Here is a 12,800-nt window from a genome sequence, read left to right as displayed (position 1 = left end):
TGAAGAAATAAATACACCAGTCCTACATTATCACCTTGTTTTCACCAGTTCAACGAAATGTCGGCTTCTGCTCAAAATAAATTCTACAGTTGTTCTATAAATAATATACATGAGAAGATAAATAATGTGCGTTAAAAACGATAAATAATAAATATAATACTCAGTCAAGATAAATGTTTGTCGTACAATCTTGGAGGAAACAATAAATAATGGTATTTTAATGGATAAAATGAAGAACCCATGAGGAACAGACGACTTAAAGACGCAATGGGTTTTTTTCTCTACAAATCCCATCTCTATAAAGACGGATGCTATACTGTCAAATCTACAGAACTTACCTTCAAGTAATACGTTATGGAAATTGCCTTCATTTTGCAAATACAGTCCTTCCGAGAACCAAACAACTGACAACCGTGTGTATCTTCAACAGTCAAGAGAAATGTACCTCAGCTATTATTAAAAATAATTACAATCGTAGCAGTAATAGTAATATCAATCATAATAATACAGGATAATACGTTATGTTTCTCTCGGAGTGTAGTTTTATAAATTAGTTTAACTAGTGAGGTAATACAAAAGCGAAGTTTCGCTTAAACACACTGATGGGATCCTTACAGATGCGTGAGTTTGGGTGCATCCTGCAGCCTTCCCTGAGACGCGTGGTGAGAGCTGAGGTCTGTGTATGTGGGGTGGGGGTCACACGGTCCGTGGTGGTGGTTACCCGGAATCTGAGCGGCACAGCTGTAGTCCACACTAGCGGATGAGGGATGGGGAAGATGACCGAGGTTGAACATTGGACCCGAAGCTGGCATTGAATCAACGAAGTTTCCCCCGACGTAAACAGGGCTACTTTGTAAATTGGCATTCGCAAAGCTCCCGTTCCCCTGCATGCTGTGGTGGTCGTACTCTGTTCCTGGGTATCTTTTCTGTTGCGGTATGCAGCCGCCCAGTGGCGCCGTGTAGGCTGCCAAGCCGTACATATTCTGTTGCGGTTTGGCGAATGACGGAGGAGATGGCGCATCATAGTTTAGGCTGTTTATGTTTGGAAGCTGACCAGAATATCCAATGTGATTCGAGCCACTTAACGGCGGGCTTCTGTCCGGTGAGTGTCCTAAGGGAGAGTGCATTATGCCTTTAGCTTTCTGATCTTTTTTGTACTTCATCCTCCTGTTTTGAAACCAGATCTTTATTTGGCGCTCGGTGAGGTTGAGCAGATTAGCCATTTCCACTCTTCTGGGGCGACACAGGTAGCGATTAAAATGAAACTCCTTCTCCAGTTCAACTAGCTGGGCGCTGGTGTAGGCAGTGCGCACTCGTTTCGAGGCAGGGCCAGGTGGACTCTTGTCATCGCAGGTTTCTCCTGAACACAGAGAACAACGCAATGGATTAATTGTTATACAGCCTATTACATCACTTAAAGGCCAAAGAGAGACGGCCTACTGTAAACAAAAGAAACTAGGTCATAATCATAGGAGCTCTCTCCAGTCATAGAGAAAAGCATTGCACACACACAGTCCATACCTGCAGCTGGGCAGTTGGTGCTTTTCTGCTTTGCGTTTTGGCGGCTCTCTTTCATCCAAGGGAAGATTTGCTTGGTTATGACTGGGGTGGCAGTACTGGAGCCAGTGGTGCTGGGAGATTTCTTTTTTTGTGTGGAGATGCTGTTAGGGCTGGGTGAGCTGGCCGCTAAAGGAGCAGCCTGCTGCTGCTCACTGATACTCTCTGTTTGGCTGTTGCCCTGGCTGGCACTTGGTCGCATACAACTGCCATTGATGTCTCCATTTTTATGTGCTGATGGCCGGACTGACGTGGTTTGGATGGTACAGATTGGATTTTGATAGTCATTCTCTATGCTGGAGGATGTGAAGCCCTGGTGTGTAGGACCGTATGTATAGGAGTCAGATTTAGGGTATGAATATCCTCCGAAAAGTCCAGCATTCTCATAATAAGTGGCTTTCTGCATTGCGAAGGTTCAAACTAAGAGAGCCTGTGAACCCCTGTCCAATTGCATGGACTTGTCAATCACGTGATTGGAGCTTCCCACAGATTTTCTGTCCTTTGACCTGTTGAGAAAGAAAATTAATCAGTTGTAGCAAAGAGTTTTGGATTAAACTTTAAACAATCATAGAAGTGAGGTACTACAGTGATATGCTGTGGTACTCAGTAAAAAAACTCCATATTTGTATATACAGAACTATACTTCCTCGTTCTAAACATATAACACTGCAACTGAGAAACAGCCCATAGCATTTTCAATATTTAAATATGAGATGGAAATAGAATTTTACCCAACTCTATAGTTTCTGGTGTCAGCTGTATTTCATTTCTCCTCTTAACTTTGTGGATTTCATTAATTTTCCTTTACCTGTTGTTGTTGTTTTCTTAATGCACTATGGTAAAGATGGCAGGACAAATAGTATTCAAAATATAGTATTCAGTGTATGTTGCTCCCTTAACTGAACTATTTGACTGTAGTTTTCTTTTGTCATCTTGTTTAAGTGCCTTCAGTCAAAATGTTTTATTGCTCTACAGAACATGTGGTCTCCTGCCTCTCAAATCAGGTTGAAATGTTTTAGAATATTTAAAACACTTAAAAACGTCACCATTCACCATATCATAGCAGTAATAGTTCTTATGTTGTGAACTACCATCTTTCACCTATGGCCTTTCTCCCTGTTTTTTTTTTTTTGTAAGCCAACCCCCTTCAGCGTTTCACTTTCAGAACTTCGGCATGAATGCAACAAGGCGGTTAAAGTTTAACTTGTGCTAAAAGTACCCCATTGAGTGAAACTATAAGGCAGCAGAAGGAGAATCAGCATTTCTCTGCAAACAATATCCCATTCTTTCCCGACTCTTTGAGACTTTAAGCGTAATTGAAGCAAAAACAAAATGTCATAATAAAATAAATAAATAAATATATATATATATACACTGTATATACACGTGTGTGTGAATAAATCTCCCAGTTGTAACATAACTAAAAATATATAAGATCGGCGGTTGTTTGTCTAAAACCTGAAATTGTGCATCTTTCACGTAGTTTGAGATTACGTAAAGATTCGGCGTCATAGCATCGGTTTACGTTAATGAAATTCATCAAAATTCGTGAATTCGGATATAACTGGTGGCTGGGCTAGATGCACTCTATTTCTTGGATTTGTGAACATTAAACGAAAATGCAATCTTTAGCCTATATGAAAATAAATCACAGTCCGAGATATAAATTATAGGGACGCAAATTAGTGTCAGTAATATCACCCTTTCGCACTTAACACATATACACAGTGTATACTTTTTATTAGCTTGTTAGGTTTTACTTTTGATTGCTTTTGGAACACTCTGTAATACCGGGACTCAATCGATTCCTAAATTCCTAGTTGCTATTATTATACGGCATCGTGGGTACGGAGTTAGTCTTGTTATTCCCACCAAAGGCCGATGTGAGTTGAAAGAGGTGGATCACCCAAGTATGCGCATAAGATTTGGTTCGTATGTGGTAGCAAAGTCTGCTAGCAACAAACTGAGATCCAAATCTGCAATACACCACAAAGACACAACAGACTTTCTTTCTTTCTTTTTTCTTTCTTTCTGTCTGTCTGTCTGTCTGTATGTATAACTTGGTCGTCTTCTTCCTAGTCTTATTCTAAAGATAGGCTTTCACCCAAGTGACTGTAGCTCGTGCTCAATACAGTAGTTATTAGACGGCCTGAAGCTCCGCTCGATACATATCAATGCACCTGTCATTGTGGAGGCCGACCAAATTTATGACTGGCCATACTACAGCCGTAAATGCCTCACAGAGGGGTGAGAAGAAAAGCACTCCTCAAGACTTGGTACCGTCAGAGGGGTAAAACTCTAAGCGTAGGAGGATGGCTGGGGGCAAGAATGTCCCGCTAAAGCCAGAGCCTATACAGCCCGCCAGTATAAATCCGGCTACTGCAGTAATTCACACACTCTTGTCTTGAACGTTCTTTAACTATTTGTAATGGAACACACTTTTGCCCAACTTCGCGGATAGCTGTGGATTTTATTATAACTCTAAATTAAGAAGAAAGTGCGGATGGGAATATTTGTTCTTGTTTTTTCCTTGCTTGTTTGTTTTATTTTTTGAATGCATTATATATCGACGAGATAAAATTATTTTGCATTTTATACTTTGCTTTAAGTGTAAATGTTTTGTTTATTGTGTACAATATATTGTGTACCTAAAAATGCATTGGTAAAAGCACGCAAATAATTGTTGTTCAAGTTAATTTGTTAATTTGTTGTTTAAGCTCAGAGCATCAAAATATTTTTTTTGTATTTACACAAAAACCATGTATTCCTTTTTCTGGCCTATTATTGTCTATGTTGTAAAACTGTGAAATAAGAGTAACCGCAGGTTATAACGCTACTATTATTTAATTTCAGTGTAAACTAAAATATTAAGACATATCTTACCGCAGTCTGTGGTTTTCTCTCCTCTGTTTCTCCTCAAGCGTTCTTCATAATTTAGACGTCGACCTGAAGAATAAAAAATATTTTTAATCTCAGTTGTTGATCGGATTTTTCTTCCAGCTCCCAGTTATATTTAGGATTCTGTAAGTTGCCTCTGAGTATATGGTCAACACCTTACAGCATTCACATTTTGCATGCGAATTCACGGCCATCTGCGTTGACTGTTTTTAAAACCACAAATGTATAACATTTTTACATAATTTCCCATTTTTTTAATGAACGAATTTATTTCGCCCCTATAGAAAATTGGACTGGTTTTAGGAGCAGTCAAAGCTGTAGCTGAGAGAGAGAAAAAAAACTGACATAAGCGATTTTACACAAAGAGATGCTGGCCAAAATATTTAGCACTCATAAGCCTTTTGGGTGACCTTTGGCTTGCTCTCCAATAACTCACTGATTAATGAACAACGGACGGAAGGGACTTAAATCACAATGCAATCCACACCACACAACTTTTTCACCGGTGATTTTAAAACCAAGCGAGAGCCTGCAGACTAGATTTTAATCCTCATCGTACTAGACAGATGACCTGTTCTGTGCCTCTCTGAAAATCCTTTCGAAATCATGAGACGAGGACAACACCACTGAAAAAGGCTATGGGATTTAACATAGTATTAATATCATTGTTGTTTGGTGATGGAGCGCTACGTTGGCAAAAGTACCGGTAACAAGAGAATGTATGTAGCCAGTATTTTCAATTTGTGTGTCATGTTCAAAGTCTTAATGGGATAAATGTAGCGAACAGTTCAGCCGAACACTGTCTGCCTTTATTAGGCAACAGTGTTTTCGCCCACGCACTCCCACGGTAAGTTTGGTACTCGTAATAGAACAATGGGCTTTAAAAAATAATGGACTCTGGAAGTCGGTCTCTAAATATATACATGTATATCTGTTTCTGTTTTGCATGCTCAAGTCTGTCTCTTTTGTAGAAAAAAAAAGAATATATATATATATATCACTTTAGGCCCTTGTATTTTAAATTCTATGTTGGAATTAATGTGTACAAAATGCGAGGAATTGAAAACAAATACGTTTGGGTTTGAGCTTCAGCTTATTTAGCAGATATCACACAATGCAGAAGAATGCAATTACAGAACTTAATGTTTTGTGAAATATAGGCTATAAGAATTCATAATTGTATATAAATAATCAAAATACGCATAACCAAAAACCTGTTATTAATCTTAATATCATTCAATTGTAAAACGGGCTTAGAACATAAAATAAAAAAAGAAATAAAAAAGGAAATGTAATTAATTACGGGAATAGTTTAGAAATCATATTACGTCTTAAAACCTACTTATAAACCACCATTTAATCTATATTTCAAATATCTATATTGCCTTTGCATAGTATGCTTTTACTTCCTTTGAAGAAAAAATCTACTTCGTATCTTAATTTATTTTTTAATTCATTTTGACTCTTTAATTGCATGCGAAATATGATTTAATATGATTTGAACATTGATGCAATGTTATTTTTTGAGTGGTTGAATCTTACTAATTTGGACTAAATCGAAATCAGAGAGACTGAAATTATTTGAATTTATGGAAACATGTATGTTTAAAAGAATAGCCTACCCTAACCCACATATGTCATGTCTAACATCGCTTTGACTATAACACAAATTAAAGTGATTAACGATCTCACAATGTATGACACAGATGTTTTATACTGTGTATGGCCAACTCCAGAAGGGTACCAGAATATGTAAAATAAAACATCTAAAATAAACTCTAATATTCTATGACTGAAATCACCTTACATGCTAACTATGTAAACTAGTCTCAGTTTTTGTCTTCAAATAGCACTTGCTTAGTTGGTAGGCGACGACATTAATAAAGATCAGCTGCTTTGAATGGAATAAATCATATTTTTACGACGGCCTAATGTAAACCCACGCTTAAAGGTTACGTTTTGCCATGCAATTGCTTACCTGTGATGTCAATTTATTATATAGCCGTGCTTCTTTAGTCTCAATATCTCTCAGTTCGGCTGCTCGGATATATCCTTCACCCTTTGTCTATAGACAGTACTGTCTTAAAACTGATCTCGTGCTTTTCCAGGCATTTCCATATACCAATGCAGACAGTATTCCCGAAAGAATGGGAGCCACTCACTCAGCTACCAATAAAAAGCCAAGAAGGTCTTCTTATTCCAAAACCAAATATTACTAGCAATCAACTTCCCATTTGAAAAAAGTAAACGTTTTACAGAGGCAGGCTCGCCGAATGAGTCAACATTAGTAGGCTATATTTCGGAAACCTTATCATGACAAATAAAGGCGCTGCCTTAAAATACTAGCATATTTGTTCACGTGATCCGGCTCGCAGATTGTCCTAATTGAGACTGCTACTCCAACCAGCTTCACCTCACAAATACATTTTAAAAGCAAGAGCACTAACATTCCCTCCAGCCTCACATCATTGTACAATCATTTTGCACAAGAACTCGCTCCTTCCTCAGCCACTGTATCGGAGTGTATCATTAAGACAAAAGCTGCATTGCTATTTATTATGGATTTGAAACCGAGGCATAATAAAATTATAATAAAAACAAACGTTCAAATGAAGCAAAACAGAATTAAAAATAGTTCTAGCACTGCATTGTCTTTATTTGAAAGACAAATAACTGGATAATCTGTGAAACATTTGATTTTGTTTCTTCACACCCCAACGTCTCACTGAATATCTTCACCTTTTTATTCATTTTCTTTTTACATTTAACGCAGTGTAATAGGCCTGTGGATTAGACCGTTGTTGAAAGCAACATCATTATGCATTTTTAGTTTTATTTCAAATGAAGATGATCAGATATATATTTGTTCCCTTTTGCTCGCTGTTTAGAACGTAAATCCGTTTATTATAGGCTACACGAAACCACTGAAATATTGTTTGACTATTATGGTTTAGGCAATGACAGCAATGTATGACCTCTTCAACCAAAGAGATTCATCAAAATCATCCCAAATTCCATATTGTTCTTCTCAAAAAGCAAGAGTGTGTATGGATCCATATGTGAGCATGAAATGTAAAAGTGGGTACTTTCAGTGTCTAGATTTGTACTAGTTGTGCATTAAAATACATTCTATGTTTTCCAATTTTTCAGAATTAAAATTCTGTCACCCTTCACTTTTTAACCATAAGACAATTTGAGAGGTTAAATGCAAGATGATTATGTTATATACAATCTGAATCAGGATGCTTGCTCTATGGTTGTGATGTATGGATATGTAGCTGGATGGTAAGATGGAGATGAAACGGTTGGGAACGCGGCCGAGCGCAGGGTTGTCCTGAGGAGAGGATGCGAGTCGTCTCCCCTTGCAGCATATGTTCACGGGCTAATAAAAGTGAAAGATTTACAGTCCACGCCCGGCCCCCAACAGCCTCTCACCCTTTCAGGAATTACTGAGCATGATTTACAACGATGCCGATCACCGTCATCCCTCTCCAACAGTTCACAACACTTTATGGTTTTTCTTCCAGCTCCCAGTTATATTTAGGATTCTGTAAGTTGCCTCTGAGTATATGGTCAACACCTTACAGCATTCACATTTTGCATGCGAATTCACGGCCATCTGCGTTGACTGTTTTTAAAACCACAAATGTATAACATTTTTACATAATTTCCCATTTTTTTAATGAACGAATTTATTTCGCCCCTATAGAAAATTGGACTGGTTTTAGGAGCAGTCAAAGCTGTAGCTGAGAGAGAGAAAAAAAACTGACATAAGCGATTTTACACAAAGAGATGCTGGCCAAAATATTTAGCACTCATAAGCCTTTTGGGTGACCTTTGGCTTGCTCTCCAATAACTCACTGATTAATGAACAACGGACGGAAGGGACTTAAATCACAATGCAATCCACACCACACAACTTTTTCACCGGTGATTTTAAAACCAAGCGAGAGCCTGCAGACTAGATTTTAATCCTCATCGTACTAGACAGATGACCTGTTCTGTGCCTCTCTGAAAATCCTTTCGAAATCATGAGACGAGGACAACACCACTGAAAAAGGCTATGGGATTTAACATAGTATTAATATCATTGTTGTTTGGTGATGGAGCGCTACGTTGGCAAAAGTACCGGTAACAAGAGAATGTATGTAGCCAGTATTTTCAATTTGTGTGTCATGTTCAAAGTCTTAATGGGATAAATGTAGCGAACAGTTCAGCCGAACACTGTCTGCCTTTATTAGGCAACAGTGTTTTCGCCCACGCACTCCCACGGTAAGTTTGGTACTCGTAATAGAACAATGGGCTTTAAAAAATAATGGACTCTGGAAGTCGGTCTCTAAATATATACATGTATATCTGTTTCTGTTTTGCATGCTCAAGTCTGTCTCTTTTGTAGAAAAAAAAGAATATATATATATATCACTTTAGGCCCTTGTATTTTAAATTCTATGTTGGAATTAATGTGTACAAAATGCGAGGAATTGAAAACAAATACGTTTGGGTTTGAGCTTCAACTTATTTAGCAGATATCACACAATGCAGAAGAATGCAATTACAGAACTTAATGTTTTGTGAAATATAGGCTATAAGAATTCATAATTGTATATAAATAATCAAAATACGCATAACCAAAAACCTGTTATTAATCTTAATATCATGCAATTGTAAAACGGGCTTAGAACATAAAATAAAAAAAGAAATAAAAAAGGAAATGTAATTAATTACGGGAATAGTTTAGAAATCATATTACGTCTTAAAACCTACTTATAAACCACCATTTAATCTATATTTCAAATATCTATATTGCCTTTGCATAGTATGCTTTTACTTCCTTTGAAGAAAAAATCTACTTCGTATCTTAATTTATTTTTTAATTCATTTTGACTCTTTAATTGCATGCGAAATATGATTTAATATGATTTGAACATTGATGCAATGTTATTTTTTGAGTGGTTGAATCTTACTAATTTGGACTAAATCGAAATCAGAGAGACTGAAATTATTTGAATTTATGGAAACATGTATGTTTAAAAGAATAGCCTACCCTAACCCACATATGTCATGTCTAACATCGCTTTGACTATAACACAAATTAAAGTGATTAACGATCTCACAATGTATGACACAGATGTTTTATACTGTGTATGGCCAACTCCAGAAGGGTACCAGAATATGTAAAATAAAACATCTAAAATAAACTCTAATATTCTATGACTGAAATCACCTTACATGCTAACTATGTAAACTAGTCTCAGTTTTTGTCTTCAAATAGCACTTGCTTAGTTGGTAGGCGACGACATTAATAAAGATCAGCTGCTTTGAATGGAATAAATCATATTTTTACGACGGCCTAATGTAAACCCACGCTTAAAGGTTACGTTTTGCCATGCAATTGCTTACCTGTGATGTCAATTTATTATATAGCCGTGCTTCTTTAGTCTCAATATCTCTCAGTTCGGCTGCTCGGATATATCCTTCACCCTTTGTCTATAGACAGTACTGTCTTAAAACTGATCTCGTGCTTTTCCAGGCATTTCCATATACCAATGCAGACAGTATTCCCGAAAGAATGGGAGCCACTCACTCAGCTACCAATAAAAAGCCAAGAAGGTCTTCTTATTCCAAAACCAAATATTACTAGCAATCAACTTCCCATTTGAAAAAAGTAAACGTTTTACAGAGGCAGGCTCGCCGAATGAGTCAACATTAGTAGGCTATATTTCGGAAACCTTATCATGACAAATAAAGGCGCTGCCTTAAAATACTAGCATATTTGTTCACGTGATCCGGCTCGCAGATTGTCCTAATTGAGACTGCTACTCCAACCAGCTTCACCTCACAAATACATTTTAAAAGCAAGAGCACTAACATTCCCTCCAGCCTCACATCATTGTACAATCATTTTGCACAAGAACTCGCTCCTTCCTCAGCCACTGTATCGGAGTGTATCATTAAGACAAAAGCTGCATTGCTATTTATTATGGATTTGAAACCGAGGCATAATAAAATTATAATAAAAACAAACGTTCAAATGAAGCAAAACAGAATTAAAAATAGTTCTAGCACTGCATTGTCTTTATTTGAAAGACAAATAACTGGATAATCTGTGAAACATTTGATTTTGTTTCTTCACACCCCAACGTCTCACTGAATATCTTCACCTTTTTATTCATTTTCTTTTTACATTTAACGCAGTGTAATAGGCCTGTGGATTAGACCGTTGTTGAAAGCAACATCATTATGCATTTTTAGTTTTATTTCAAATGAAGATGATCAGATATATATTTGTTCCCTTTTGCTCGCTGTTTAGAACGTAAATCCGTTTATTATAGGCTACACGAAACCACTGAAATATTGTTTGACTATTATGGTTTAGGCAATGACAGAAATGTATGACCTCCTCAACCAAAGAGATTCATCAAAATCATCCCAAATTCCATATTGTTCTTCTCAAAAAGCAAGAGTGTGTATTGATCAATACGCAAACATGAAATGAAAAATTAAGTATGCAGTGTCTAGATTTTTACTAGTTGTGCATTAAAATACTTATTTTTTACATTCTATGTTTTCCAGTTGCTTCTAAAATACAAACAAATGCTGTGACCCTACGCTTTCTTTTTTACCCATAAGATAGAATTTGAGAGGTTAAATGCAAGTCGGTTTTGTAATATGTAATCTGAGTTCGAATGCTTGTTCTATGGTTGTACTGCATGGATATGTAGCTGGATGGTAAGATGGAGATGAAACGGTTGGGAACGCGGCCGAGCGCAGGATTGTCCTGAGGAGAGGATGCGAGTCGTCTCCCCTTGCAGCATATGTTCACGGGCTAATAAAAGTGAAAGATTTACAGTCCACGCCCGGCCCCCAACAGCCTCTCACCCTTTCAGGAATTACTGAGCATGATTTACAACGATGCAGATCACCGTCATCCCTCTCCAACAGTTCACAACACTTTATGGATAGATCCACGATCATAACGCTCCATTACTAAACGAGTGGGTATTGTGGGGTTTTTGACATCAATTAAATGTATTGTTTTTGGATCGATGCCATTTTTTCTGTGTGTGTGTACTAGGCTGCTTATGCTGTTTTGTTGGTGTTGTTGTTTTTGCTTTAATTGTTGTAGAATTGTCAGGATCCAACATGCATTAATTCAGGCAATGCTTCACGTCGATAACTGTGATGATTTAACAGATAGACCTCTACAGTGAATTCTAGCATGTGTTCTTTTTATCTAACCAAACACATAAGTCTCCGCAAATAGTCTCCACTAAATCGGGAAAGAACAGCATCTCTGACGGATTATAAATCACAAAGAGGCCTTCGTTAAAGCCCTGGCGGCTAAGCAATAAACACTATCGTACTGTACTTCACATCTTTCGAACACAAATGCATCAGTATAACATTACATTACATGAGAAAATAATTACCGTAAAGTCTGCCTTCAATGCTTTAAAAATAAAAGTAGTGCTACTCCACAGTTTTTATTATTATTGATACCGGTTTGGATGGGGAGCGCTTCATGCTGAGGCTCTTTAACCAAAAAAAAAATAAATAAATTCACAATGAGCCTGAAGTTGTTTCAGTCTGTCAGCGAAGACCGAATCAAAGGACGCTATTTATCACAGTTCTGACAGTTTGCTGTCTCAGTGCAAATATTAATCTTAAATGTTTACCTACCGATGCTCCATTGGCTGAAAAGCTGTACGAGTGTGCAGGTTGCGGTGGGGTGAGGTACAGGACCGTTTGGATATTATTTTCTTGGATCTCTTCAGTTTTCAAGTCTGATAGAGTCCTCGCGATTAATGACGACGCCGTGTTTCTAGGGGACGTGCTGCATTAATTATTTAGACAATCACGTGGTCAAACAAAAAAGATATAGAACGGAACCACATACCGAATTCTATCTTGGGATGTCGACAGCGCAGTTTGATTTATCTTAACGGGCTGTCTCGACGGGCGAAGACATTTTCAACGAACAGCTGGAAATCAAAAATGGCCGTTTGAGAAGCATTGTGAGAGCAGCGGTAGGCTAGTAGTCAGTGCAGTGTCATTGCACATGGAACTGCGTATGGCTCTCATTTATTCTGTTCAGACATCCAGGTCAATATTCAGAAAGCCTTACTGAAAGCAAAGACAATGGAGCGATCCCCTGCATGGCGTGTCTTCACTTGGCACAAGGCTTATTAAACAAAAATAGATATTTGGAATGTTTTATATGTGCTGTTTGACACACATATACACACACATACGAACATATCAACATATAAATGATATATATACATATATATATATATATATATATATATATATATATATATATATATATATATATATATATATAT

The 12,800-nt window shown here is 37.3% G+C and overlaps 1 protein-coding gene across 1 annotated transcript in view; it reads right to left on the bottom strand.

Annotated features, from left to right (window-relative positions):
• Positions 1–535: 535 nt before the first annotated feature.
• hoxd3a (homeobox D3a) overlaps positions 536–12,800 on the bottom strand; it is a 17,999-nt gene continuing 5,734 nt past the window's right edge. Inside the window, exons 2-4 of the mRNA XM_016292662.1 lie at positions 4,441–4,503; positions 1,522–2,063; positions 536–1,360 (exon numbers count right to left, since the gene is read on the bottom strand). Of these exons, the coding sequence (XP_016148148.1) occupies positions 612–1,360; positions 1,522–1,963 (1,191 nt within the window). The 5' untranslated portion in view covers positions 1,964–2,063; positions 4,441–4,503 and the 3' untranslated portion in view covers positions 536–611. The remainder of the gene's footprint in view (positions 1,361–1,521; positions 2,064–4,440; positions 4,504–12,800) is intronic.

This window comes from Sinocyclocheilus grahami, unplaced genomic scaffold (assembly GCF_001515645.1).
Source record: "Sinocyclocheilus grahami isolate Dianchi unplaced genomic scaffold, SAMN03320097.WGS_v1.1 scaffold290.1, whole genome shotgun sequence".
NCBI lineage: Eukaryota > Metazoa > Chordata > Actinopteri > Cypriniformes > Cyprinidae > Sinocyclocheilus > Sinocyclocheilus grahami.
Note: the sequence above shows the minus strand (reverse complement) of the source record. Positions and strands in the feature narration are given on the sequence as shown.